The sequence below is a fragment of the Leopardus geoffroyi genome, chromosome B4, assembly GCF_018350155.1.
Source record: "Leopardus geoffroyi isolate Oge1 chromosome B4, O.geoffroyi_Oge1_pat1.0, whole genome shotgun sequence".
Lineage (NCBI taxonomy): Eukaryota > Metazoa > Chordata > Mammalia > Carnivora > Felidae > Leopardus > Leopardus geoffroyi.
In genome coordinates, this window is record NC_059341.1 from 26235963 (window position 1) to 26261589 (window position 25627).

Genomic DNA, 25627 nt, shown 5'->3' on the forward strand with positions numbered 1-25627 from the left:
CAATTTATCTATTTTTCATTTTGTCACTTGTGCTCTTGATGTCATATCTAAGAATCCACTGCTAAATCCAAAGTCATGAAGATTTACGCAAATATTTTCTGACATCTGTACAGTTTTGCTATTACACTTAGGTCTGTAATTCATTTTGAGTCAATGTTTTTACATGGTGTGAGAAAAGGGTTCAAATTCAGTCCTTTGCATGTTGATATCCGGTTTTCTCAGCAGCATTCATTGAAAATACTATTCTTCCCTCAGTGATCTGTCTTGGCATCTTTACCAAAAATCAGCTGATCATATGTGGTGCCTAGGGGGGTCAGTTGGTTAAGCATCTGACTCTTGATTTCAGCTCAGATCATGATTTCATGGTTTGTGAGATTGAGCCGTGTTGGGCTTTTTACTGACTGCACAGAGCCTGCTTGGGATTCTCGCTCTCCCTCGCTCTCTACCCCTCCCCTGCTCATGCTGTCTCTCTCTGTCTCTCAAAATAAATCAATAAACCTAAAAAAAATCAATTGACCATAGATGTATGCGTTTACTTTTGAGCTTTCAATTCTATTACATTTACGTATCTATTCTTCTGCCAGGACCACACTGTTTTCATTACTATAGATGTGTAGTAGGTTTTAAAATCAGGAAGTTGAGGTGCCTGGGTGGCTCAGTCAGTTAAGCGTCCAACTTGGTTTTGGCTCAGCTCACGATCTCATGGTTCATGGATTTGAGCCCCACATTGGGCTCCATGCTGGCAGCACAGAGCCTGCTTAGGATTCTGTCTCCCTCTCTCACTGTCCCTCTCCTGATCTCTCTCTCTCAAAATAAATAGACATTTAAAAACACTACAAAAAATAAAAATGAAAAAAACATCAGGAAGTATGAATACTCCAACTTTGTCCTTTTTCAAGATTATTTGGGGATCCTTTGTTATTCCATATGAATTTTAGGATCAACTTGTCAGTTTCTGCAAAAAAAAAAAAAAAGATGTTGGGATTTTGGTAGGTATTACAATGAATCTGCAGATCAATTTAGGGAGTATTGTCATTCTAACAATATTTGGTCTTCCAATATACAAACATAGAACTGTCTTTCCATTCATTAGGTCTTCTTGAATTTCTTTCAAAAATGTTTTGTAGTTTTCAGTGTACATTTTTTACACCTCATTTAGACTTAGTTCTTGGTATTTTATTCTTTTTGATGCTGTCAATGGAATTGTGCTCCTAATTCCATTTTTGTAATATTCATTGCAAACGTAGAAAGGCAACTGATTTTTATAGGTTGATCTTGTGATTTTGCCAAATTTGCTTATTAGCTCTAATAATATATTTTGTGGAGGGGCGCCTGGGTGGCTCAGTTGGTTAAGCGTGTAACTTCAGCTCAGGTCATGATCTTGTGGTTCGTGGGTTCTAGCCCTGCATAGGGCTCTGTGCTGACAGCTCAGAGCCTGGAGCCTGCTGTGGATTCTGTGTCTCCCTCTCTCTCTGCCCCTCCCCCCACTTATGCTCTGTCTTTCTCCCTCTCTCTCAAAATTAAACATTAAAAAAATTCTTTTTTTAAATTGAAAAATATTTTTTGTGGATTCCATTTAGTCATGGAATAGAATCCTTTTACTATGCTGCTAAATTCACTCTTGTTGAGATCTTTGTATCTATATTCATTAGAGACATTGGTCTGTAGTTTTATTTTCTCATGGTGTCTTTGTCTGGGTTCAGTATCAGGGTAATGCTGACCTCATAGAATGAGTTAGTGTCTCCTCTTCATCTACTTTTTTTTTTTTTTTTTTTTTTTTTTGCTAAGACTTTGAGTCTTCAAAGAAGACTTTGAGAAGGTGTTGTTTTTTTAAATGTTTGATAGAAGCCACCAAGGAAGCCATATGGTTCTCAGCTTTTCTTGTTGAAAGTCTTTTTGATTACTGATGCAGTCTTGTTACTTGTGGTATTATAGGTCCGTTCTATTTCTAATTGAGTCAGTTCTGGTAGTTTGTTTTTAGGAATTTGTTCCATTTAGATCATCTAATTTGTTGGCATATAATTGTTAAACAATTCCATTTATTTCAAGGTTGGTAGTAGTAGTAGTAATAGTAGTAATGTCCCACGTTATTTCTGATTGCAGTAATTTGAATCTTCTTTTTTTCTGGTTTATTCCATTTAAAAGTTTGTTAATTTTATTGATCTTTTTAAAGAACCAACTTTTGGTTTGATTGATTCTTCTGTTTTCTATTGTTTATTTCATTTATATCTATTCTAATATTTATTATTTCTTCCCTTCTGCTTGCTTTGGATTTCATTTATTTTCCTTTTTCCAATTCCTTAAGGTGGAAGGTTAGGTTATGGATTCTAGATCTTCTTTTTAAATTTAGGCATTTAAAACTATAAATTTCCTTCTTAGCTCTGCTTTTGCCACATCCATGTTTTGGTGTGCACTGTTTTCTTTTTCATTCCTCTTATTTTAAAATTTCTGTTGTAGTTTCATACCATTGTGGTGAAAGAAGATAATTGATATGATTTCAATCTTTTTAAATTTATTGAGACTTATTTTATGGACCAACCTATATTCTATACCTGAGACTGTTCTGCATGCATCTGAGGTATCTTGGAATATCTCCTTCTATCCTTTCAACTCATTGGTTCTTTGGTTCTAGAGTGAGTCCCTTGTAGAGAGGATATAATTAGAACATTAAAAAACATCCATTCTAAAAAAAAAAAAATCCATTCTGCCTGTTAATTGGAGTTTAATGCATTTATATTCAAGGTGATTAGTGATAAAGACTTACTTTGCCATTTGCTTTCTCATATGTTGTATATCTTTTATGTTGCTCAGTGCCTCCACTACTGACTTCTTTTGTGTTAGCTATTTTCTAGTGTATCTTTTACTTCTCTCATCATTTATTTTACTACATAATTTTTAGTCTTAATAGTTGCCCTGGGGACTATAATTAGCAACTAATAACAATATTGTTCAAATAAAAATCAACTTAGCTTCAAGGGTATAAAAAAATCTTTGCTCTTAGGCTTCATCCTATGTTATTGCCAATTACATCTTTATACACCATGTGCCCAATCATATAGATTTATAATTACTGGTTTTTGTTGTTGTTGTTGTATTTTAAGTCATACAGAAAAAAAGCTACAAACCAAAAATACATTAACTCTGACTTTTACATTACCTATATAGTCACCTTTAACAGTGCTTCCTCATGTGGATTCAAGTTATTGCCTAGTGTCCTTTCATTTCAGGTTGAAAAACTCCCTTTAATATTTCTTGTAGGGAAGGTCTACTAACAACAAATTCTCTCAGTGTTTGCTTCTCCGAGACTGTCTTAACTTCTCCTTCATTTTTGAAGGACAGTTTTGCTGGATATAGAATTCTTGACTGACAGTTGCCTTTTCTCTTTCAGCACTTTGGATGTCATTCCACTGCCCCCTGGTTTCCATAGTTTCTGTTGAGAAATCAACAGTTAATTTTATTGAGGATCCCTTGTATGTGAGGACTTGCTTCTCTCTTGTTGCTTTCAGGATTCTCTCTTTGTCACTGGCTTGTGACAGTTTGATTACAATGTGTCTTGGTGTGAGTCTCTGAGTTTATCCTACTTGGAATTCATTGAGCTTCTTGGATATTTAAGTTCATGTCTTTCTTCAAATCTGTGAAGTTTTTGGCCATTATTTCTTCCCTTTCTCTCTCTCCTCTCCTTCTGGGATGCCCGTTATGCATATATTGGTATGCCTGATATTGTGGCACAGGTCTCCTATATTCATTTTTCTTCATTCTTTTTCTTTTCTGCTCCTCACGTTAGGTAGTCTTACCTGACCTATCTTGAAGTCTGCTGAGTTCCTTAACTGACAGCTCACACATATTGTTGAATTCCTCTAGTGAATTTTTAGTTTCAGTTATTATATTTTTCAACTCCAGAAGTTCTATTTAGTTCCTTTCTGTAATTTCAACCTCTTTATCAATATTCTCTATTTGGTGAGACTTCAACCTCTTTATCAATATTCTCTATTTGGTGAGACATTGCTGTCCTGATTTCGTTTAGTTCTTTGTTCACGGTTTCCTTTAGCTATTCCAGCATATTTAAAAGAGTTGGTGGAAGGTCTTTGTCTAGTAAGTCCAGTGTCTGTGCTTCCTTGGGGACAGTTTCTATTAGCTTCTTCTTTTTTTTTTTTCCTGTATATTGGTCACACTTTTTTTCTTTCCTTTTTTTTTTCTTTTTTTTTCTGCCTGGTTATTTTGTGTTGAAAACTGGACACTTTGATTATTACAATGTGGCAAGTCCGGAAATCAGATTCTTCTTCCTCCCTGGAATGTTTTCGCTGTTTACTGTGGTTGCTTTTGTTTGTTTAATGACTTTTCTGAACTAACTTTATGAAGTCTGTATTCCTTATTTGTTACCACTGAAATTTCTGTTCTGTTGGCTTAGTGGTCAGCTAGTGATTCAACAGAGATTTCCTTAAGTGCCTAGAGTCAAAAAATGAAGAAAACAATTTCCAGGCTTTATAGAGGGCTCTTTGTGTGTGTTGGAGCATGTCTTTATCACCCAAATGGGCAATTTATAAATCTTAGATTTCATTAAGCAAATCTGAGCAGATCCTGAACATTAGCCAGAGGTGAGACTTTAGGAAATTTGCAGGGTTTTTTCTGACCATTTGCCCCAGGTAGTCTTTTAGATTCCAAGGAATATGTAGGAGCTTTTCAAAGATTTTATTCTCCAAAGTATTTCACTCTTCAGCCTTTCCTCCCAGGCCTTCTGTTGTGTCTATTGTTTGCCCTAACTGTTACTCCTTTCCCCAACTAGCAGCAGCTAATAAACTTGCCTTTAAATGTTCTTGACAAACATCCCCTCAGTAGTCACCTTTGACTCAGGAGAGTTCCACATCAGGCAAAATAAGGGCAAGCCCTTGCCCCAGTCCTTCAGGGAGCCACCAGACAGGTCAAAATAAACTACTACAATTCTCCAATAACAAGGTCCATTTTGCTACCTCTGGTACCAGGAACCTACACCAGAAATGCAGGCTGTTGTCTTCAAAACTGTCACTGAACTGGGGGTGAAGAAATGGGGCTAGGGTTAGTTTAAATAACACAAAGCTCTCCCAATGGGATTCTACCACCTTGTTCTTGATTAAATGTTTGCCTGGTTACTGTAACCTTTTACTAATTTCCAGTTCACGTAAACTTGCTTTTGACAATAATTGCCAAATTATTTGCTGTTTATGTGCAGGGACAGGTCCCTGGAGTTCCACAATGGACATTTTTGTTGACATAACCCACAAGAGACTGATTCATGGAGAACTTCAACATTTGGTAGTGGAGTAGAAGAGGATGAATCTGCAAAGAGGAATGAGAGGGGCTGTCAGAGAAGAAGAAAGAAAACAAAGAATGTGATGCATTATAGAAGCTAAGAGAGAATGTAATGCAAACAGTAGCTATTCCTGCCAAATATTCTAAGACCAAGTAGGAAAAAGATTGGAATGTGTTCAGTGAAAACAGGTATATAGAAGTCATTTGTGACCTTAAGACTGTTTTTCAAGAAGTTTTCTTTCTTCCTTTCTTCCTTCTTTCCTTCCTTCCTTCCTTCCTTCCTTCCTTCCATCTCTATGCCCAATGTGGTGCTTGAACTTATGACTCCAAGATCAAGAGTTGCATGCTCTACCAACTGAGCCAGCCAGGCACCCAAGACTATTTTTCAACATGATACTGGTATTTTGAGAAGGGTAATTCTTCTTTTCTTTCTTTAAAAAAAAATTTTTTTTTTACATTAATTTTTGAGACACAGAGCACAAATGGGGGAGGGGCAGACAGAGAATGAGACACCGAATCCAAAGCAGGCTTCAGGCCCCAAGCTGTCAGCACAGAGCCCAATGTGGGGTTTGAACCCACAAACCGTGAGATCATGAGCTGAGCCGAAGTCAGATGCCCAACCGACTGAGCCACCCAGGTGCCCCTCTTTTTTTCTTTTAATAATTTTTTTAAAGTTTATTTATTTATTATTGAGAGCACAAGCTGGGGAGAGGCAGAGGGACAGAGAGCTATCAGCACAGAGCCCGAGGCGGGGCTTGAACCCACAGACTGTGAAATCATGACCTGAGCCAAAGTCAGATACTTAACTGAGCCACCCAGGCACTCCAAGGAGGATAATGCTTAAAGGTGAGGGACTGTCCTACACATTGCAGTATGTTAGGTATACTTGATCCCTGATAACTAAACAGCAGTGGCATTCTTCAGCCTTAAGTCATAACCAAGAATATACAAATCAAAACCAAGAAGTACTGCCACATAGCTCCAAATGCCCCCTAGAGAATAATTAGCACTATCTCTTCAAGAACCACTGCATTAGAAAACTGTATTTTGGTGATATTATGGGGGCAGATGACAGTAACCTGGAATGAAACCAGTGAGGTGCCAGAGACAAGGCTTACTGGAAGTTCAGCTGAACTGAGGAATGGGACAGTGTAGCAACTGGGATCAAGGAGGGGATGGGGTTTTTTGACATAGGATTCAGGCATGTTTTTAAAAAAATGGATACAATCCAAATAAAAGGGAGAGTTTAAACACACAAAGAAAGGGGTAATTGTTAGTGTAAAGTAACTTAAGAGGTGGAAGGAAAGCATGGGGGAAGGAAATAACCTTAGAGAAGCTTAATTCCTGTTTTGAAACAGGGACCTTGGGACGATGCAGTAGCATCCCAGCTAATTTCTCTGGCTTCTTCCTTGCCATATAGACTATTCTTAACACAGTAGCTAGCATTACTTTTCTGCTTTTAACTCTCCAATGGCTTCCCATCTCACTCAGAATAAAAGCCAACCTTCTCACAATGGCCTGTTAGATCCTTCATGATCTGCCCCTTAATCCCCCTCCTTTAACCTATTTGATTGCATTTCCTAAAACTTTTCCCTTTTGCAAAAAGGAATGAGAGGAGAGGAGCTGTCAGAAGTAGAAAGAAGCAACCACTCTCCCTCCCCCCCCCCCCCCCCCCCCCCCCCCCCCAGCTTCCTTATTGTTCTTACACACCAAACTCCTGCCTCTAGACGTTTGCTTTTGCTGTTCCTCCTGCCAGGAATACTCCTCTCCAAACTGCCAAACAGCTTGCTCTCTCACCACCTTCGAGTCTTTCTTCAAATGTCATCTGCTCAATGACTACTCTATTGATTACTTCTTAATCAAGTCCTTCTTATAACCTTCCGCTCTTCTCCATAGTACTTACTACTTTGTAAATTGCCATACCACATATTTGTTTTATTCCCATCTTCCCCCACTAAAAGGTAAGCTGGTGAGGGGGAAGTAAAGATTTTTCTTTGTATGACTCATTGATGTATCCCCAGCACATAGTGGCTACTCAGTAAGTTGTTAAGTAGGGAGGATGAGTGTAGGTAGATCTGCAAATTTGGAAAGATAAAATTTCTCTTTGATGGCTTCAGTTTGGGAGGAAAGTGATGATGTGATCTTCTGAGAGTGTCGGGGAGGTAGTAAAGTGAGGGGGGGTAGATTTGAGGAGAGTGGAAGTTTGAAAACCTGGTTAAAAGTTGAAGAGATATATAAATAGAAGATTATCTAGATGTACTTAGGGTTCATTTGATTTTGGTGATTATGAAATTTTAGTGGAATCAGACTGCTGTATTTTCCAATAGCCTTTGGCAGTGTGCAATTGCTCAGATGTTTGGTCTAATTCAGGCCGCAGTTCTGCCAGACAGAGTCAAAGGGTTTAGGGTACAGTTCTCAGTCTTGGCTGTATTTTACCATCTATCACTTGGAAGGACTTTAAAAAGTGGCTAGTTTGTAAATTCAGACCTCACATGAGTAAATAAGGCCCTCTGGACCGGTTAACTATTTACACTATTATCTCTGCTTAAAAAGATACACCATTTACTAATATGGTGCTGTCCTGGAGATTTTTACTCCCCTTTTCTAAGTACTGATTTTGGTTGCAGCTTTCCTAGTTTTCCACATATTTGAATGAAAGCCTTACATCACAACTCTGAGAACTCAAACGGTTTCTTTTTAGTTATATATTGCATTTAAAATACAAACTCTCTTGGGGGCACCTGGGTGGCTCAGTTGATTAAGCATCTGACTTCAGCTCAGGTCATGATCTTGCAGTCCGTGAGTTCGGACCCCACATTGGGCTCTATGCAGACAGCTCAGAGCCTGGAGCCTGTTTCAGATTCTGTGTCTCCCTCTCTCTCTGCCCCTCCCCTGCTCATGCTCTGTCTCTGAAAAATGACTAAAACGTTAAAAAAAAGTAACAGAAACTAAGTTAATTTGCTTAATATTGTGTTCCCAAGACATGATACACAGGTCAATGTTTTTGTTTTTTTTTAATGAATGAATAATCACCACCAGCAGTAGGGCATGTATATGCCAGGTGCTGCCAAAGTATTTATGTAATTTCATTTACTTCTGACAAACAGCCTTATACCCGATCAAGCCAATTTTAGAGACAAGGAAGCATAATCACTGAAATTTTAGTAATTTACCTGACGTCAGTAATTTACCTGACTGCTTGCTAGTCAGTGAATAATGTAGCCAGAGCTTTACATTATGTCATTCTGATTCCAAAAGCCATGCTTTTAACCACTATACTATGCTGTATGGGAGGAAGGCAAGGACAGAGAAAATAGGTAAAAATTTCAGGGAATACATTCTTATTTTGTGATCCTTTAGAAATTCTAGCAAAACTGGGGCACCTGGGTGGCTAAGTTGGTTGAGCACCTGACCGTTGATTTTGGCTCAGGTCATGGTCTCCCAAGTTGTGAGACTGAACCCTGTGTCAGGCTCTGTGCTGGGTGTAGAGCCTGCTTAAGATTTTCTCTTCCTCTCCTTCTGCCCCGTCCCTGCTCTCCCTGTCTCTTTCAAATACTCCCGCCCCTTCAAAAAACAAAACTAAAAAAATAAATTCTAGCAAAACCTTTTTAAGTCACTTTTACAACTAGAGGCTTGAGGACTTCACTTTTTGACTCTCCTCCATGAATAGGATCACATTAAAATCATGGTCACCTACAGCCTAATGGGCCAATAGTTCTTCCTCTCTATTGGCTGATACGTTAATCTGTTGAAATATGGATCTTTTGTGCACATACAAACTTGCAATCTCTCAATAGAGAGGAATGTAAATAGTTTAAGATTTGTTATACATGTAAATTTTCAAATGTTATCTAATACAATATTTTATCCGCATTAGGAATAAGCCAGCTTTTCTCTATTTTATTTGTGACAGCCAGACTGGATCTTATAGCCACATGTCTTTTCTTAAGATTACAATACTTTGCTAGTTTCCTTTTTTAGTGTTTATTTATTTTGAGAAACAGTGAGCCCAAGCAGGGGAGGAGCAGAGAGAAAGGGAGAATCCCAAGCGGGCTCTATGCTGTCAGCACGGAGACCAATGTAGGGCTTGATTTCATGACCATGAGATCATGACCCGAGCCGATATCAAGAGTCAGACGCTCAACCAACTGAGCCACCCAGGCGCCCCTTCTATTTCTTTTAGCAATTTTGTAGGTAAATATCCTTTCATTCAACATATTTTTCTGATGTCACAGAGATATCATTATAGTGGGGGACAACCAATAAACAAAATATGTATTATATGGCAAATAGTTTAAAAAAAAAAAAAAGAGGATGACAGAGAGAGAATGGTGGGGTGCCATAAACAGAGTCTTCAGAGGAAAGACCTTTCTAAAAGTGAAATAGTGTGAACCACTCAGGCGGCCCAAGTTTTTTTTTAAATGATGGCAACTATTAAAACATGTTTTTAAGTTGACAGGAATGAATCACTTAAGAGTGAAAAAATCGTAAAGTAGACAATTCCAAGAGTTAAACAGAATTCAAGGCAAAGGTGGCCAAGTTTGCTCTTAGTAATTTTGACAGTTTATCCATAGTTACTGGAGTATAGCAGCATATTCAGAGATAGAAAGGTTGGTAGATGCAATGGTGAGTAGCAGACAGCTGTTATTGATTTCTGATTTTTTTTCTATTTCCCTGGAGAGATTAGAAGCATGATAAGGATCTACTCAGGAGGAGTGGGATTAAGAAGTTAAACAGCTGTTTAAGAGAACAGGCGTAAACGTATTAGGGAAATTAGACTAAGGGTATGGGGAGAACACAAGGAGCTCAATCCGGAGTTAGCAGGGCTGTGTTTTTCTCCAGCCAAGTTCAACTGCTCCGCAGCAAGCATACAGTGAATTAACCAGGACTGTGGATTAGAAAGATAAAATGGAAGAGAGAAGGAAAGGATTGAAGGTATTCACAAAGGGTTTATAACAATGGATAATGGAATCTAAAAATAGGCAAGGAATTTTTTAAAACATGGGTATAACATTTAGATGTACCTTTTGGTAAATAACTGATTCTTATTTTGTGAGGTAGTTCTATGAAGTCACTGTGAACACTGATCTGTTCCTAGGGGAAAACAGGGTTAGGTTCCAGAAACACTCTGGTCACAACATTTTCATCAGTTTCTATTTAAACATCTTATATTCATTATTGATTCCTTAACACTGAACTCATCCCAGTCAAGAGCACAAATACGAAGCCTGAAAGTTTATCTAGGGCCTGTGTTTTCTCCACAAGGCACATCACATTTTGTGCTTAGGGGTACTAGACAGCACTTTAGCACTACGCTTGGAGGGGCATTTAAAACAGCAAAACCAATAAAAAGCATGAAAAGTGCAAAAACCACAAAAGTATATATATTATGAAAAGTACATTTATTTACAATATGAGAGCTGAATTAATAAGGGAGTGCTATCTTGTTCAACACAGCTGGGAATGTTACATTTTTTGCCACTGTGTGCATGCCCATGAATGCTATGCACACTGATTTGGTTACAAATTTTTAGTGAGTAGGCAAATTTGCAAATATGGAATCTATGAATAATGAAAACTGTACATTGCCTTGTAGTTTCCTCCAGTTCGCGGCTTTTGATCAAACGGTGTATGTCAAAGTTTCAGCACACGATTACCATCAAGAAATTAGTAATAATTTTTGCTGCCAGTTTTCAAAAAGATTCTGCAAAGGATTTATATATTTGTGTGTACTCTGCTAACCTGTATCTTCAGTGCATTTGTTACAAACGTGTTAGAAATTGCACGTAAGACTCTAGGTTTTTAATTTTTTTCCCCATTTCAGTCACTAGCAGTTTTGTTTTAGTTACCAATAGCTCACAAGGGGTATTAAGCTTTTACTGGTCCTCACAAAAAGCAATAATCTTAACACCTGGCAGGGGGACTTGACAAATGAGGGTATGTAAGCATTTTTTCTTCAATCAATTGTGATTTCAGGGCCTCTTCCCCACTTCATTCCTTCTCTTTATTAGGCCCAGCAATAAGGATAATTGTTGGAAACCAAGTCAGCTACTTTTGGATACTGGTTTTTGGTGGGGTCTTGTTTTTTTCTGGTTTCCCGTTTTACCTTTCTCTTTTACGCAAATAAGTATATACTTCTTTTATGTTTATTACAATCTATTCGTTAAGTTAATGCTAACGAAGCATTATAAGAAATATAAGAAATTTCTTATAAGAAATTCAGCGCAGGGGGAAAAAAACCCATCTGAATATCAACCACTAACCACCCCACGCTTAATTTTGGGGGGTACACCTGACTTTTCCCCTCCCAATACGCCAATGTTGGCATTGCGCCGGTAGCGGTTTATAAAATTCAATTCGTAGCAACTCCATTTAGCACCCCCTATGCCTTTATTCACATGCAGAACGTTCGAATGAGTTTTCTTTCACCAAAGGACTTCAAGGACAAAGAGGAACTAGAAGAGAAAAATGGGAAATAAAGGTGAGGGTGGGGAGGACACTGCCGCGGACGGAAAATACTCCTCAAGGATGAGGCGGGTCAACCCTTTTCCCCTGGAACCCATCCCGCTCCAGATCAGTTTCGGTTTTAATTCACTGCCCCGAGCCGCGCGGGCGCGCGCGCGCGCGCTCCCTCCTCGAACCGGGCACCTTCGCCTTACAGCCGCTGGGGCGCCCGGTCTTCCCGCATTCCGTACGACACCCCGTAACGCCTGCGTCTTTCCTCGCCCGGCAAGCTCGCTTTCCTGCACGCCTCCGGGGGTGACACTTACTTCTAGCGCGTCGACGGGCGAGCTCCGCGCAGCCCCTGCCCACCGAAGGCCGGCCGCGCGCCCGGCTTCCGGTCTGAGGCAGGTGCCCAGGCCCGGGTTCCGGCTCCCGGGAGCGGGCCAAAGGGAGCAGCGGCACGCTCCCCACCTCCCCGAGGGCGGCTGCTGTCGTTGCCAACCGAGGAAGCTCCTTGGTAACCGTCCGCCCGCCGCCTAACCGGGGAGTGGGGGAGGGGGGGTCCGACCACCCCGCCGGAGCCCGAAGGGGCGGGGGCCGGCGGCCGAAGAGCTCACTCAAGGGCACCCGCCCACCCCCGCGCCTCTGGGCGCACGCGCAGCAGCCGCAGACTCCTTTATTTAGTCCGCGATGGCTTCTCTCGCGCCCCACCGTCCTCCTCCCGAAGGCGGCTCCCTCCCCGCGCATCCCGGAGCCCCCGGGAACAGCCTCGAGCGGGTCCCCGAGCGGGACTATCCCTAAACTGGAACGGCAGCGGCCAGATTTGCGTGTGAGGAAAAGAAGCGGCAACCGGAAAGACCTGCCGGGTAGCGAGGAGGCGAGCCAGGCCTCAGAGGAAGAGGAAGGCCGGGGCGGGCCGAGGTTTGCCGAAGGCGGCGTTCCGGAGCCGCGCGGGGCGGGGAGGCAGGCAGAGGGTGGGAGAGGAGGGGCGCGGCGGAAACTGCCGAGGTTTTCCGAAGGCCGCGGCGTCCGAGTTGCCCGGATGTAGTTGGTGGAGCGGCAGCGGCGGCACCAGCGGCGGCGGCGGCGGCGGCAGGAGGCGGAGGAGAAGGACCAGGCAGCGGCGGCGACGGGGGGAGGAGGGGAGGAGGCGGCGGAGCAGGAGGAGGAGAAGGCGGAGGAGGCGGTAGCTCTCCGCGGGGCTGAGCCGGACGCGTCTTCTTGCCCCCTCCCCCCGGTTCGCCGCTGCCGCCGTGTAGTTGGCGCCGCTGCCCGGGCTGAGAGTGAGCGTGGTGTCGGCAGAGGGAGATGGCCCGGGAACGCCGGCGCCACTAACGGGGAGGTGCTGAGAGTCGCCGAGGGCGCGCCGGGCCCTGGTGCCGGTGCTGCCGCCCGCCCGCCGCCTGCGCGCCCGCCCGCCCGCCTCTCGCGGCCGCTCTCCCCCTCCCCCGACACACACTCACAGGCCGGGCATTGATGGTAATGTATGCGAGGAAACAGCAGAGACTCAGTGATGGGTAAATTGTCTTTTCGTTTCGGGCCGGGCCGCAGCGCGGGCGGGGGGCGGTGGCGGCGGCGGCGGCGGCGCGGGGAGGGGGGGGGGGCTGTTCCTCCTTATCTGGTGCTGGCCGAGCCGCCATTTTTGTTGTTAACCCTGATCCGGATCGGGCTGGGGAGGAGGAGCAGCCGCGCGAGCAGGCGAGGACTGAGTGAGTGTGGAGGCAGCGGAGGGCCGGGTTCGCGGCGTTTCGCCCTCGTTACCGCCTTTGAGTCGTGTGTGTGTGTGTGTTCGTTGCCGGTACGTTTGATAGGTCTCCCGCGGGGAGGGGCGCTGGGGGGGCACCCGTTTTCTTCCTCCCCGCCCGAGGTGTCTCATATCGCCGTCTCTCTTCCTGTTTTTCAGCTGTCACGACCGGAGGGGGGACTCGCAGCCTTACCAGGTACCAGCCGAGGCCGGGGTGGAGGGGTGGGTGGGGGGACGGAGGGGGAAGGGAGGAACTGCTACTCGAGCGCAGGCTTCAGAAGTCGCTACAGGCCCTTCGGTGCAACAAATCTGAAACTAGCACCGCGGGTCCCCTTAAAATTTGTGTTTAGTGCCATTAGCGCTCTCCAGCAACGTTGAGTGACTTATTTTGACAGGTGACTGGAGGAAGTTCAGGGTTTGTTTTTTCTTTTTCTTTCTTTTTTTCTTTTTTTTTTTTTGGAAAAATATTCTTAGCCAGGAAGGACCTGACTCGATTATTTCAGTGTGAAGGAATCGATGGGATGAGGTGATAGGTGACTTCTAAGCAGTATTTATTTATTGTATTTGGGCACTAAAAATAACGTAATGATATTTAAATTAGGAGGGCCTAGGAAGAAATGATTAATCGATCTGCAGCTCTTAGTATGTCCTAAACTATCTCCTCCCCGTTTGAATGGTTTTGGTGCAAGGAATTGCCTTACTAGTGAGAGATAGTGCTTTTCTCTTTGTACGAATTGAGATCTTTGGATACTTGGATAATTCATTCTAATATAGATGGCTCTAGGTATGTAAGGTTCCTTTTTGTTACTGCGGTTTCTGCATATCAAGTTTTTAAAAATTATAGAAGTGGGCCCTGTTTTGAGGGGGAAGAATCTCATAAACGGTAACTATCAGATGACACCAGAAGTAAATACATTCTACTTAGTACATTTAATCGCTGAAAGGGGTTTCTAAGCTGATAGTTCTGTTACTGGCTAGCCGGAGTTGTTAAAGCTCAAGTTAAAAGCCTTAGGTCCCTTGAAGTGTAAAATCGTTGTTCATTACCTTTGGATGGTCAAGAGATTAAACTCTCTTGAATCTGCTCCTCTGAAACGTTGTAATTACACACTGTGAAAGACTGGTCTATTATGGTTGTCTTAAATGTGTGTTAGAATAAAACTGAACCATTTTTCTGAGGGAGTTCCATTAAGTTATGTTAGGAAATAGGAAGTATTGACCAATGTTTTTATACCTTAAAATTATTTTTCCACACCTGCAAGAGTAGGTGAGTTAGGCCTGAAATGTTTTATTTGAATCAGAAAGCTGGAGAACCTGATGCTTTCTTTTTTTGTAGGTTTTCAGAAACCTGCTTCTGCTTATTTATGCCTGTCAGTTGTAGAACACAAGATTACACTAGTATACAAGATCACAGACGATGGAACTAGTACATGAGTTTCTACTTTGGGCTAAACTTTGTAATTTGCAGAAAAACTTACTATGGAATAAATGTGCCAAGGTGTTTGGTTTCTGGTATTTACAGTATATTTAATGAAGTGTTTTTTTGTTTCCTTTTTTGAACATGATTTGTATGAGGAGCCTTATCATAACTCTGGGGCATTTAAGTCTTGTCTGAATAACTTAGAGGCAGAATTGAAAATGGAAATTTTAATTTTATTGATAAAAGTTCATGAAACTGAAGTTAATACGCCATATGCTACAATTGATTTGGTTTATTGTTAAGTTTAAAGTTTCAATTCTTTCTCTCTTTTTTTTGGGGGGGTGATGTTTTACAGGCACTTAAGTATTCATCGAAGAGTCACCCCAGTAGTGGTGATCACAGACATGAAAAAATGCGAGACGCCGCAGATCCTTCACCACCAAATAAAATGTTGCGGAGATCTGATAGTCCTGAAAACAAATATAGTGACAGCACAGGTCACAGTAAGGCCAAAAATGTGCATATTCACAGAGTTAGAGAGAGGGATGGTGGTGAGTAGCTTTTTTAATGAAACTTCCACATATATTTAACAATAGCTCTGTGTAAAACAATAGGTAGCAGTGATATTTCCAGCCTGTGGACATGACCATATGGTTGTGTCATCAAAATATTTTATTTCCATCAATTAATCCCTAAACAAGTCACTATAGAAGTAAGGTGCTGATCTGAGGAGCATCTTAAAATGGATACCAATGACATGTAATAAGAAAATGCCTTTATGAATATAACCTATCAAATGCTTTATTAATGATGAGAGAAATGCAGAACATTTTTCCAAGGAAGGAATTTTCACCTTTTCAAGTAAAGATTTCAGTTTATTTGGCTCAGTTTAAAATTTTTATTGCTGCTTCATTTACTTTTATAAGGAGTTCAAATGTATTTCCTACTGATACATTATGAATTTAAAAGTTCAGTAGGGTTTTTGAGATAGTTTACAGGTTTAAAAAACCACTTGTGATTATAAAATTCTTATGGGTTTTTGTTGTAAGGATTTAAAATGTTACTTTCTGTATTCTCCAGGGTCTTATTAATGTAATTTCTATGCTGTGTTCATACAAATATTCAACTTTTTAAAAGTATGCCTCATTTCTTTTGTATAGTGCTGTTACCCTTAAGTTACTACCTTACCTCATCTTAAGTTCATTGTGGTGGGAGGCTAAGAAAAAGTAAATAAAGTAAATTCAATAACTTCAGATTTAATTTGCCCAGAATTTATCAAAAAATGCAATTTCATGTCTAAAGCATGTATTGAGCAACAAACCAATTTCACTAAGGTGATTAAAACATGGTTTTTTCTCCACTATAAAATTTCTCGTTAATAGGTAACATGTTTGATATACAAATATTCAACAGTGATTGTGCTTTTAGAAGCTACTAAGGAAACTCGAGTGCCATGTGGCTTTCTGCCTCTGGCTGCCAACTACCTTCTCAATACTTCCTTTTAAAAAATATCCTGCATCTTCTGGTCTTCTTTTTTGCCTCTTGGGATGGAGAACTGCTTTGTTCAGTGTGCTCAGATAACTCGGAAACATGGGTCTCCTGTGTACATAGTTACTGGGTTGAGGAAATTAGCGATGGTCAGAAGATGGTCAGATTGTGTTGAGATGGAAGAATTTAGATGGTTATTGGATGGGAGGTGAATATAGTTCTGATGAACATAGCTGTAGTTCTGTGCTACTTATGCAGATAAACTATATTTTTGTTTGTAAGTAACCAGTAGCAGGTGGGTTTGGTTATTGTTAGAAGTTCTTTGATGGCAAAATTACTTAAACTATTAATATTTTTAATTTTGTGGATAAATTTTCCCTAGTGTTATGTACAGTCTGAGATGGTACCATTCTCAATCACTCTTATGTAGTGGATTTCATCTTAAACGTTAGCTCTTGGAAGGCAGGTACTGTTTGCATTGTACTGTGCTTTATTTTTCAAATTTTGGTGATTGTGACAAAATAGGATGTGGCACTTCATCTCCTTATGGATAAGTATCTTGGGTTCTCTTTTAGTGATTGTGATCTGGTTTAATGTATCCTCTATTTCTAAATCCAGGAAGAAGTCAGTTTAGGTACTCTAGGAAAGTTCTGTAAATGCTTTCAAACATTTATAGTTAACTGTACCTGATAATTCCTTTATAGGTGAAATAATCCCAAGACCATTCTGTTACTTATTCAACAAACATGGGGCAACAATTGTGTTGTATTCCTGGAAGTAAAGATAAAATGTGATCCTGTCCTGGAAACAAGTTTGGAAGACTGACTCTTGTCAGCTAGTGGTGGTTTTAGCTTAACTGCTTACTTTCTCTGTACTCCTTTTTTCTTCATTTTTATTTTAATTTTATTTCTTATATGAATTCCAGATACCTTTTCTAGGCTTTTAGTTTTCTTTCTTTGCATCTGTTTGCTGATTCTTCCATTTGTAAGAAACTTCCTTGTTTTTCTGATAGTCATTTGCCGAGTTAGGCCCTACTTTCTGATTTGCTTTTTAGCTGCTTATCTGTCTTCCTCTGGAGACTTTAACTAATAGAAGCTCTGTTCTGAAGTTTGGAGTGCAGATTTGGTGTCCATTCTTTTAAAGATATGAAATCATTTTCTCATTTTAATACTTACTTTGTCATTATACATTGACTCCAGGTGTTTGCCTTGATTGCTGATACGTGTTTGAAATGGAGTTTTTCAAAGTGTATAAGTATCATCTTATTACAAACATTTGTATCTTTTTAGATTTTAATTTTTAAATATACATTTATGTATAGGTATCTGTACATAGATAGGTATTTGTGTATTTTAAACGCAAAGCCATTACCCAAAGTCAGATGGAAGTGAGTTGGGTTCTCTGCCCATGTGTTAAGAAACAACTTGATATAAGAACGGGTTACTACATTGTTTATTGATTTAATATCAGATGTGTTTTCATTTTAGCGTTTTAAAAAAATCTAATGAGTTTAGTAAATACCTAATAACGTAAAAGCCTATGTGCTATGCTTTGTAACTTGCATCTTACAAAACAAACGGATGTGGAACTTAGAAAATGTGTGTTTTTTCCGAGATTGGATTTTACTGGCATCTATCCACATCGCAACATATTTTTTACAGTAATTACTAGATGTCTTCTATAGCACCTTGGATTTCCTTGAAAAGTGCCAGTTCAGATGTATAAAATGACTTTAATTTACCATGAAAAGTAAGAAAGCAATTATTGAGAAGGATTGTCTATCGGATTGTTTGTCCTAGAAATCCTTAGCTAAAAGACTGACTGCAACATAATATGTGCAGTTAAGAGTTAAATTTTGTCCTTTAGGATTTATTAAAGGGAATGTGGTTTATTGTAAGTAAAGGGAAGTTCTGTGAGAGTATAATATTTTAACTTCGTGAATCAAGCTATTTTTTATGTATTCTGTGATTTATTTGCAAAGCAGTCTTTTGTTTAAAATGCTTTGTTTAAAAATAACCAAAAACAAGAATCTTAAGGGTTTGTTTTTTTTTTTTTTATAGCTTAGACATGTTTTAAAAGTGCAGCTGACATCTAGACCTTAGAAGTATGAGCATACAATTCAGGTTGAATTTGTATTTTCGTGGCATTTTAAAAACACTTTCTGTTTGGTTATGAAAGTATTTTTTCTGGAGAACGAGTTTCAAATGATTATTTTACCAAGTAACTAAATTTAAGAATGATGATAGTACAGATGAGTTTAGGAGGGAAAGGTATCTTTACAAGGATTCTGGAAAGCTGTTCCACAAAACTTCAGCCTCGTGGGAGTTGTTCCATTTTTCATACTATTCCTCTCAGAATTAACTGTTAGGAAACTTACAAGATACATTTGGAATACTTTTTAGAAACCTCTTTTCTGGGGAGACAGCTCAATTGACTGATAGCAGAATAATCTTTATTGGTTTTCTGATTTGTTGGACTTCATTGAATTTGCATAGCTTTTTAGTTAGCATTCAAATGTCTTTTGAGTACAAAGTAAAGTACCCTTAATGGTTTAGTAATTATTGTTCTAAAGATTTTAAAGTTTTTAGCTGCATAGTGAAAGCTTTTATCTTGTTTTGTCATTTAGCTATATATTTGGAGATATTCAGAAATGTATTTTCATCTAATTTTCAAACGAAGGATACTTTAACATTTGAAATTGTTCAGTAGAAACTATTTGGGGATAATGGGTACTTTTATAGTTTTTAAAATATACTTTAGTAACATTTGAAGCTTTTCATGTTGGATGATAGACTGGTACTTGTGAAACATGGCCTTATAGTTACTCAGATAACTTTGTTTTGAATAGAAAGGAAGTATGCTTTGCATTTATAATGCTAGAAAGTATTATAAAAATAAACAGTTTAATTTGATCCTCATGTTGCTCTTGGGAGGTAGAACAGATAGCATCCCTGTTTTACAGTTCTACAAATGAGGGAAAATTTACTTGTATAAAATTGAATAGTGGACTCTAGAAATTGGTCCTTTATACTCTGGTAGATTGTTCACACTCTCAGATGAAACATTTAAGCATATTGAAAGCTTATTTGGTGGGTGTTTACTATAGCACAAATTAATTTAAAGTCAGTTTGCTTGTATCCTCTTAATGCTTTCACCCAGCATCCCCTGTGGTTACATCATACCTAATTTAGTACATTATCAAAACCATGACATTGGCATTGGTACAATATATGTGTGTAGTTCTAGACCAAGTTATCAAGTCCGTGTTTTAGTTTTAGAAAGAGTTTTAATGTGAAAGTTGACCAGAGTTTTTGCTTTGATATTTAAAGTCTGTCTTGATTGAACAAAATGTTTTTTAGTTGTGTAAGATAAATTTAAAGTTTTTGGTGTAACATATTTAGGATTTTTGGTCCATAATTCACAGGAAACTTATTCTAGATTGTCTCTGTTAAGCATCTGCTTCTTCTGTTGTGCAGAATGGTTGTGGTGTATGTAGTTTATCATGTTATGCTTGAAAGAGTAAAGATAACAATGAGCTGGGGCATCTTTACAGGGTTTCTGTAAGTGGGACTCACATTCTATAAGTGGGACTATTCCGCTTCTGGGATTCTGTCCTAAGAACTGGAGATAACTCTTTGTTAATCATTTCAAAACCAGTTACTTAGGTCTTGCAAATGTATCCTAAGAAGAGTCTCCTTTCCATTTATGATTTATGTGATAAATCATAATTTCGAAAGCTCTTTTACATTGTTTCTCATCTCATTCTTTAACAACTCTTTGTGAAACAGGCTGATGAGGATTATTCCTGTTTAAGTGGTTGTTCTTAGAAATATAATTTGAAGATCAAGCTAAGGTTTCATATAGTGCTAAAAACTTGCTTTCCAGTTTCAATAATTAATAGTAACCTAAATACTTCACTTGGATTGCACTTATAACCACTTTTTAATAGTTAAAATGCAACCATTATACTCCTAGCTACTATCTTCTCTTACCAGGACTGTGTAAGAGCCTGCTGAATGGTGTTCTTTTTGCTTCACACAATCATTTGCCCCCACAGTCCAGAGTGGTCCATTAAAATACTGGTCAGTTCACATCACTCTTGCTCAGAACCCTCCAGTGACTCTCTGTTACTTACAAGGCCTATATGAAAATACTCTGTGTAATCTGGTGTCTGAGTTTCTTCAGCCTCTTCACCTACCACTCTTTCCCCTTGTTTGTGCTTCTCCATTCTGGCCTTACAGGAAGAAGTTCGTTCTTATCTCAAGGATACTGCATGTTATGCTCCTCCTCTCTGGGATGTTCATCTTTCTGTATGTCCTCCTGGTGCGCTTTCACTGAATAATGTGCTTAAATGGCACCCTCTCCCAGAGGCCTTCCCTAGTGTTTGTTCCTGGTTGCTCTGAAACAGCCATCCCCAGCACTGTTTATCCTTTTCATTGCTTTGTTCCTTACTCATATTTAACATGACTTGATGTTATTTATTTATAGTCATTCTGCTATAACATGACATGTGTTCCTGAAAGGTTTCATGCTATGCAAAATAGCACCACAGGACCTACGGGAAAAATGTGGTTAGGGGCACATTAAAAAGATAGAAATCTAATAAATCCTAGCATAACATTAAATGGTTAAGGAGTCCATTAACAGTGCAGTACATATGGTACTTTGACAAAGACCTGGAGTTAGCTTGTGGAAGTGGGCATCTTTTGAAAGGGTTGCAGATTGTGAGTTATTGTGAATTGATGGGAAGAGGGTTACCTGAAATAACCCTCGTAAAGTTGTAACACAAATTGTGGATGGATAAGAAAGACTCCTACTGGCAGGATGAACCGAGGTAGCTGGCAGATGTTTGGGGTGTGCTTGTGAATTCCTGTGTAGCTTGGTTCAGCTGGGTGCAGTTAGTGTTTTTCATAGGTGAAACCACTCAGAAGTGGTAAATTTGTTATGCTCAAATAATTTCCTGATTTATCAATAGTGCTGGGACAAATTTGTGTTTTCAAAATAAGTGTTAATAGCAGAACTAACTGTATTTTAGTTTATTTTTGCTTATCTTCCGTGGAATACGCTCTAGAACAGAGAGTGAGTTTGTTTTGTTAACTTGTATTCCTATTGCTTAGAACAGTGCCTGACCCCTTATAACATTTCAGTAAATGGGTAGATAGAATAGTAGTGGGATTGTCAGTATAATTTAAGGGAAATGAATATTCCAGTTTTCTGAAACAGTGCTTCTCAAACTTCAATGTGTATAGTAATCACCTTGGGATCTTGCTAAAATGCATATTCTAGTTAAGTAGTGCTGGGGTTGGTTCCAAGGCTCTGTCTTTTTAACAAGATCCCACATGGTGCCCCTGTTGCTGGCTGCGTGTGAGTAATGGATCTACAGCAGCTCTGTCCAGTGGAAGAAGATTGTGAACCACAAATGCAAATCCCACGTATAGTTTTCTAATAGTCATAATGAAGTAAAAGTAAAGTACGATTAATTTTAGTATATTTTATAAACTAATTTGTCCAGAATATTACTATTTCAACATGTACTTGATATTTTAAAAACACTTAAGATTCTTTACATTCCTATTTTTGTGTGAAGTCTTTGAAATCCAGTATTTTACACCTGTAGCACATTTCAGTTTGGACTAGCCACATTTCATGTGCTTACTTGCCACATGTGATTATTGGCTACTGAATTGGACAACACATATTCTCCATATTCTGCAGAGTATGATCATTCTGTTGAATGGTCTAGCTTCACACATACTCCTATTTCTCTAAAGAAATTTTTCTTTAATTTTTTTTTTTTTTTAACGTTTATTTATTTTTGAGACCGAGAGAGACAGCATGAACAGGGGAGGGGCAGAGAGAGGGAGACACAGAATCTGAAACAGGCTCCAGGCTCTGAGCTGTCAGCACAGAGCCCGACGCGGGGCTTGAACTCACGGACCGTGAGATCATGACCTGAGCTGAAGTCGGCCGCTTAACCGACCAAGCCACCCAGGCGCCCCACTAAAGAAATTTTTCGTATGCCTGATGATTGAAATATCACGTAAAATGCAAGGTATGGTTAGAGTTGATGAATCCTTGAGCCATAGAGTGCTCCTATACTAAAATTTTTCTCTGTTAGGACCCGTTTGTGATAGAAGAATTAGGAAATGTGGAGAATGGGGGAAAATGAAATTGCCTTAAATGCTGTCACTTGGAGTTAATTGGTTTTCCCAGTATACATTTTTATGTCGTAAAATATCGTAGGGTTCCACAGGTAGCTTTTCCAGAATTTTTATTAAAATGGTTTCATATTCTGTATTCTGTTATGCCCTTTTTGGGGGCTTGTATTTAAGATTTGTGTAGTGGATTCAGTGGACACTTGGTGTTGATGGTATCAGTCTCAGAGGACTGATCAGGAATACTTTTTAGTTCTTAGAGATTATGCATATTTATCTTTTATCCTTACCTAATAGATTGAAGTCTTCTTTCAGTTAGATTAGTGCTTTAAGTCTAGGCTCTGATACTTGTAGCTAGGTGATGTTAGGCACACTACATACTCTGAATTTTTGTGTCCTGTTCCCCTAGGATTGTTGTGCCTATTATGTATCTAAAACACTTCCAAGCAGTTAGGTGAGTGCCTTGACTGTGGCACCCTAAATGATTAGGTTTACTCGTATTCCTGTCACTAAGTTAGTGGTAGATCAGCAGGTGTAGGTCTCAGGCTACTGCTTTCTTTAGAGTCAGGAAGGAAAATACTGGATATTTTAGTTGCCGACTGAGGAGCCTGGCAAGTGAGAGCTGTGTCGGGGGCAGGGCGACACGACACGGCAATTCTAACTTGGTACCTGCTCCTACCCAGGACTTTGCAGTTTAAGGTTTTTAGGATAGATGTAAGGATAATTTCCCTCAGATGTGGCTGCTTATTAGAATCACCTGACAAACTTAAAGCTACAAGTTCCTTGACTGCCTCTGAATTACTATAAATCAGAGCAGTTTCTAGGATGTAGCCTAGAAAACTGAATTTTTAAATAAACATGAATTTAATTTATTTATAAAGTGCAGGTCTAGAGAGAGTGCATGTAAGAGGAGGAGGAATTCTGAGCGAGATTCAGGAATCTAGAAGTTAGAGTGGTTATTTGCCAAATCATAACGTTAACGTGTTACCTTGAGGTTTTTTTTTTTAATTTTTTTTTTTTCAACGTTTATTTTTTGGGACAGAGACAGAGCATGAATGGGGGAGGGGCAGAGAGAGAGGGAGACACAGAATCGGAAACAGGCTCCAGGCTCTGAGCCATCAGCCCAGAGCCCGACGCGGGGCTCGAACTCACGGACCGCGAGATCGTGACCTGGCTGAAGTCGGACGCTTAACCGACTGTGCCACCCAGGCGCCCCAAACCTTGAGTTTTAAAGAATTTTCTTCTCTTTAATGTTTCCTAATTTATAAATAGTACAATTTCTTTGTAGTTATACGTTAAATACCTAACCTAGTGTTCTGTGGCACATACATCTGATGCCCTACTGTAGAATTCGTGCTGGATGGTAGACAAGTTTCTAACCAGTATCAGTGACTGGGCAGGCTGCTAAGCTACTGGGGTGGTACCAGGAGCCACTATCACTGCGTGAGGTAAAACCGTCCTTGATGCTCCATGTCCTCTGCCACCACCCACCCACACCGTCCCTGTGCGTTCACGTTGTCGTGAGACCGTTGAATGGTGAACTTCATTTAGTTTTTGTTTGAGAAACAGGTTTTGCCTGTTGGCGTACTCTGGCTGACTTCAGGTGTTCATAAACCATTTTCTTTTTTTTTTTTTTTTTTTTTTTTAATTTTTTTTTTTCAACGTTTATTTATTTTTGGGACAGAGAGAGACAGAGCATGAACGGGGGAGGGGCAGAGAGAGAGGGAGACACAGAATTGGAAACAGGCTCCAGGCTCTGAGCCATCAGCCCAGAGCCTGACGCGGGGCTCGAACTCACGGACCGCGAGATCGTGACCTGGCTGAAGTCGGACGCCCAACCGACTGCGCCACCCAGGCGCCCCATAAACCATTTTCTTAAAATCGCCTTTTGGGAATAAGTGCATTTTAAAAGAAACTTAGGATCTGAGTGTGGCTGGTATATTTACTTAGTGTTAGTCTTTTGTTTAATCTTTCGTTACTTTTGAATCGTGTGACAGTATACCAGAAGAGCGTGACATATGTTGGCTTCTTCTGAAAGATTCTGACCTGTGCTGTCTGAATAGAGTTAGTTGTTTTTGGTAGCCAAAACGCAACGCTAGCAAAATGCAGTATTTTGAAATATTGTGGCTCCTATGAGGGAGAGGATCATGGTAAAGTTTCTTCACCTAATATACTGCCTGTTGCCTTTTCTGTGGTGGTTTGGTCCAATTTCTTTTATGCCGTTTTTTTGGTTTCCTCTCAGGGTTTTAAAGCATTTGTATATATAGTATTGTATGCATAAATATCCGAGTCTCATTTATCATGGGACGTTTAAAGTATTAAAAATGTTAAAGTCACGGGGCGCCTGGGTGGCGCAGTCGGTTAAGCGTCCGACTTCAGCCAGGTCACGATCTCGCGGTCCGTGAGTTCGAGCCCCGCGTCGGGCTCTGGGCTGATGGCTCAGAGCCTGGAGCCTGTTTCCGATTCTGTGTCTCCCTCTCACTCTGCCCCTCCCCTGTTCATGCTCTGTCTCTCTCTGTCCCAAAAATAAATAAACGTTGAAAAAAAAAAAAAATTAAAAAAAAAAAATGTTAAAGTCACAAAGCAGAGCTATACTTTGTAAACCTTAATTTTATATTTTTGTATAATTATGATAGTTCCTCTTTTATATAACTGCTAAATGTCAATGTTGATTATTTTGGAGAAAGAGGAAAAAGTGCTTAGCCCCTCAGAGTCTCCCCTTTGATTTGGGCCAGTTTTATTACTACCTTGAAAAGGAGTGGGTGAGTCCCTGACACTGACTCATAATTTTGGGATGTTCTTGATGTCTTGGGGAGAACAGGTTTCAGAATGCAGCAGTCGTTTTAGTATTTCTGTGTTTAAATCCATTAGTGGATTTTCATTTCCATAGTTCGTGGAAAGACTTAAGTATGGTCAGTCTAGAGCAGAACTACTGGAGCTGTGACTCCTAACTGTTCAAAACTTGACTTTGTCAGCACATGTTATTAGCACAGTGAGGAGATTATATACTGTTCACTAGTTTGTCCCCCCCATGCCCTTGTACATTGGCACATTATACATTTAGGATTTGAAATTGTCGTTTGCTGATTTGGG

At 39.9% G+C, this 25627-nt stretch overlaps 2 protein-coding genes across 11 annotated transcripts in view; one reads left to right on the plus strand and one right to left on the minus strand.

Annotated features, from left to right (window-relative positions):
• Nucleotides 1-10669: 10669 nt before the first annotated feature.
• LOC123591758 (translation initiation factor IF-2-like) lies at nt 10670-13606 on the minus strand. The gene is made up of 3 exons (XM_045466445.1): nt 13384-13606; nt 12057-13256; nt 10670-11741 (listed from the first exon to the last, which is right to left on the minus strand). The coding sequence occupies exons 1-3, from the start codon at nt 13604-13606 to the stop codon at nt 11725-11727; spliced, it is 1440 nt and encodes a 479-aa protein (XP_045322401.1). The 3' UTR covers nt 10670-11724.
• Nucleotides 12140-25627, plus strand: part of WAC (WW domain containing adaptor with coiled-coil) — an 87295-nt gene continuing 73807 nt past the window's right edge. For 3 of the 10 annotated variants that reach the window (XM_045465782.1, XM_045465785.1, XM_045465789.1), the window contains exons 1-3: nt 12140-12247; nt 13634-13670; nt 15247-15442. In XM_045465782.1, the coding sequence (XP_045321738.1) occupies nt 15304-15442 (139 nt within the window). In that variant the 5' untranslated portion in view covers nt 12140-12247; nt 13634-13670; nt 15247-15303. Of the gene's footprint in view, nt 12248-12543; nt 12652-13341; nt 13440-13633; nt 13671-15228; nt 15443-25627 lie in introns of those variants that run through there. The other 7 variants (XM_045465781.1, XM_045465783.1, XM_045465787.1 and 4 more) reach the window with 5 other exon arrangements.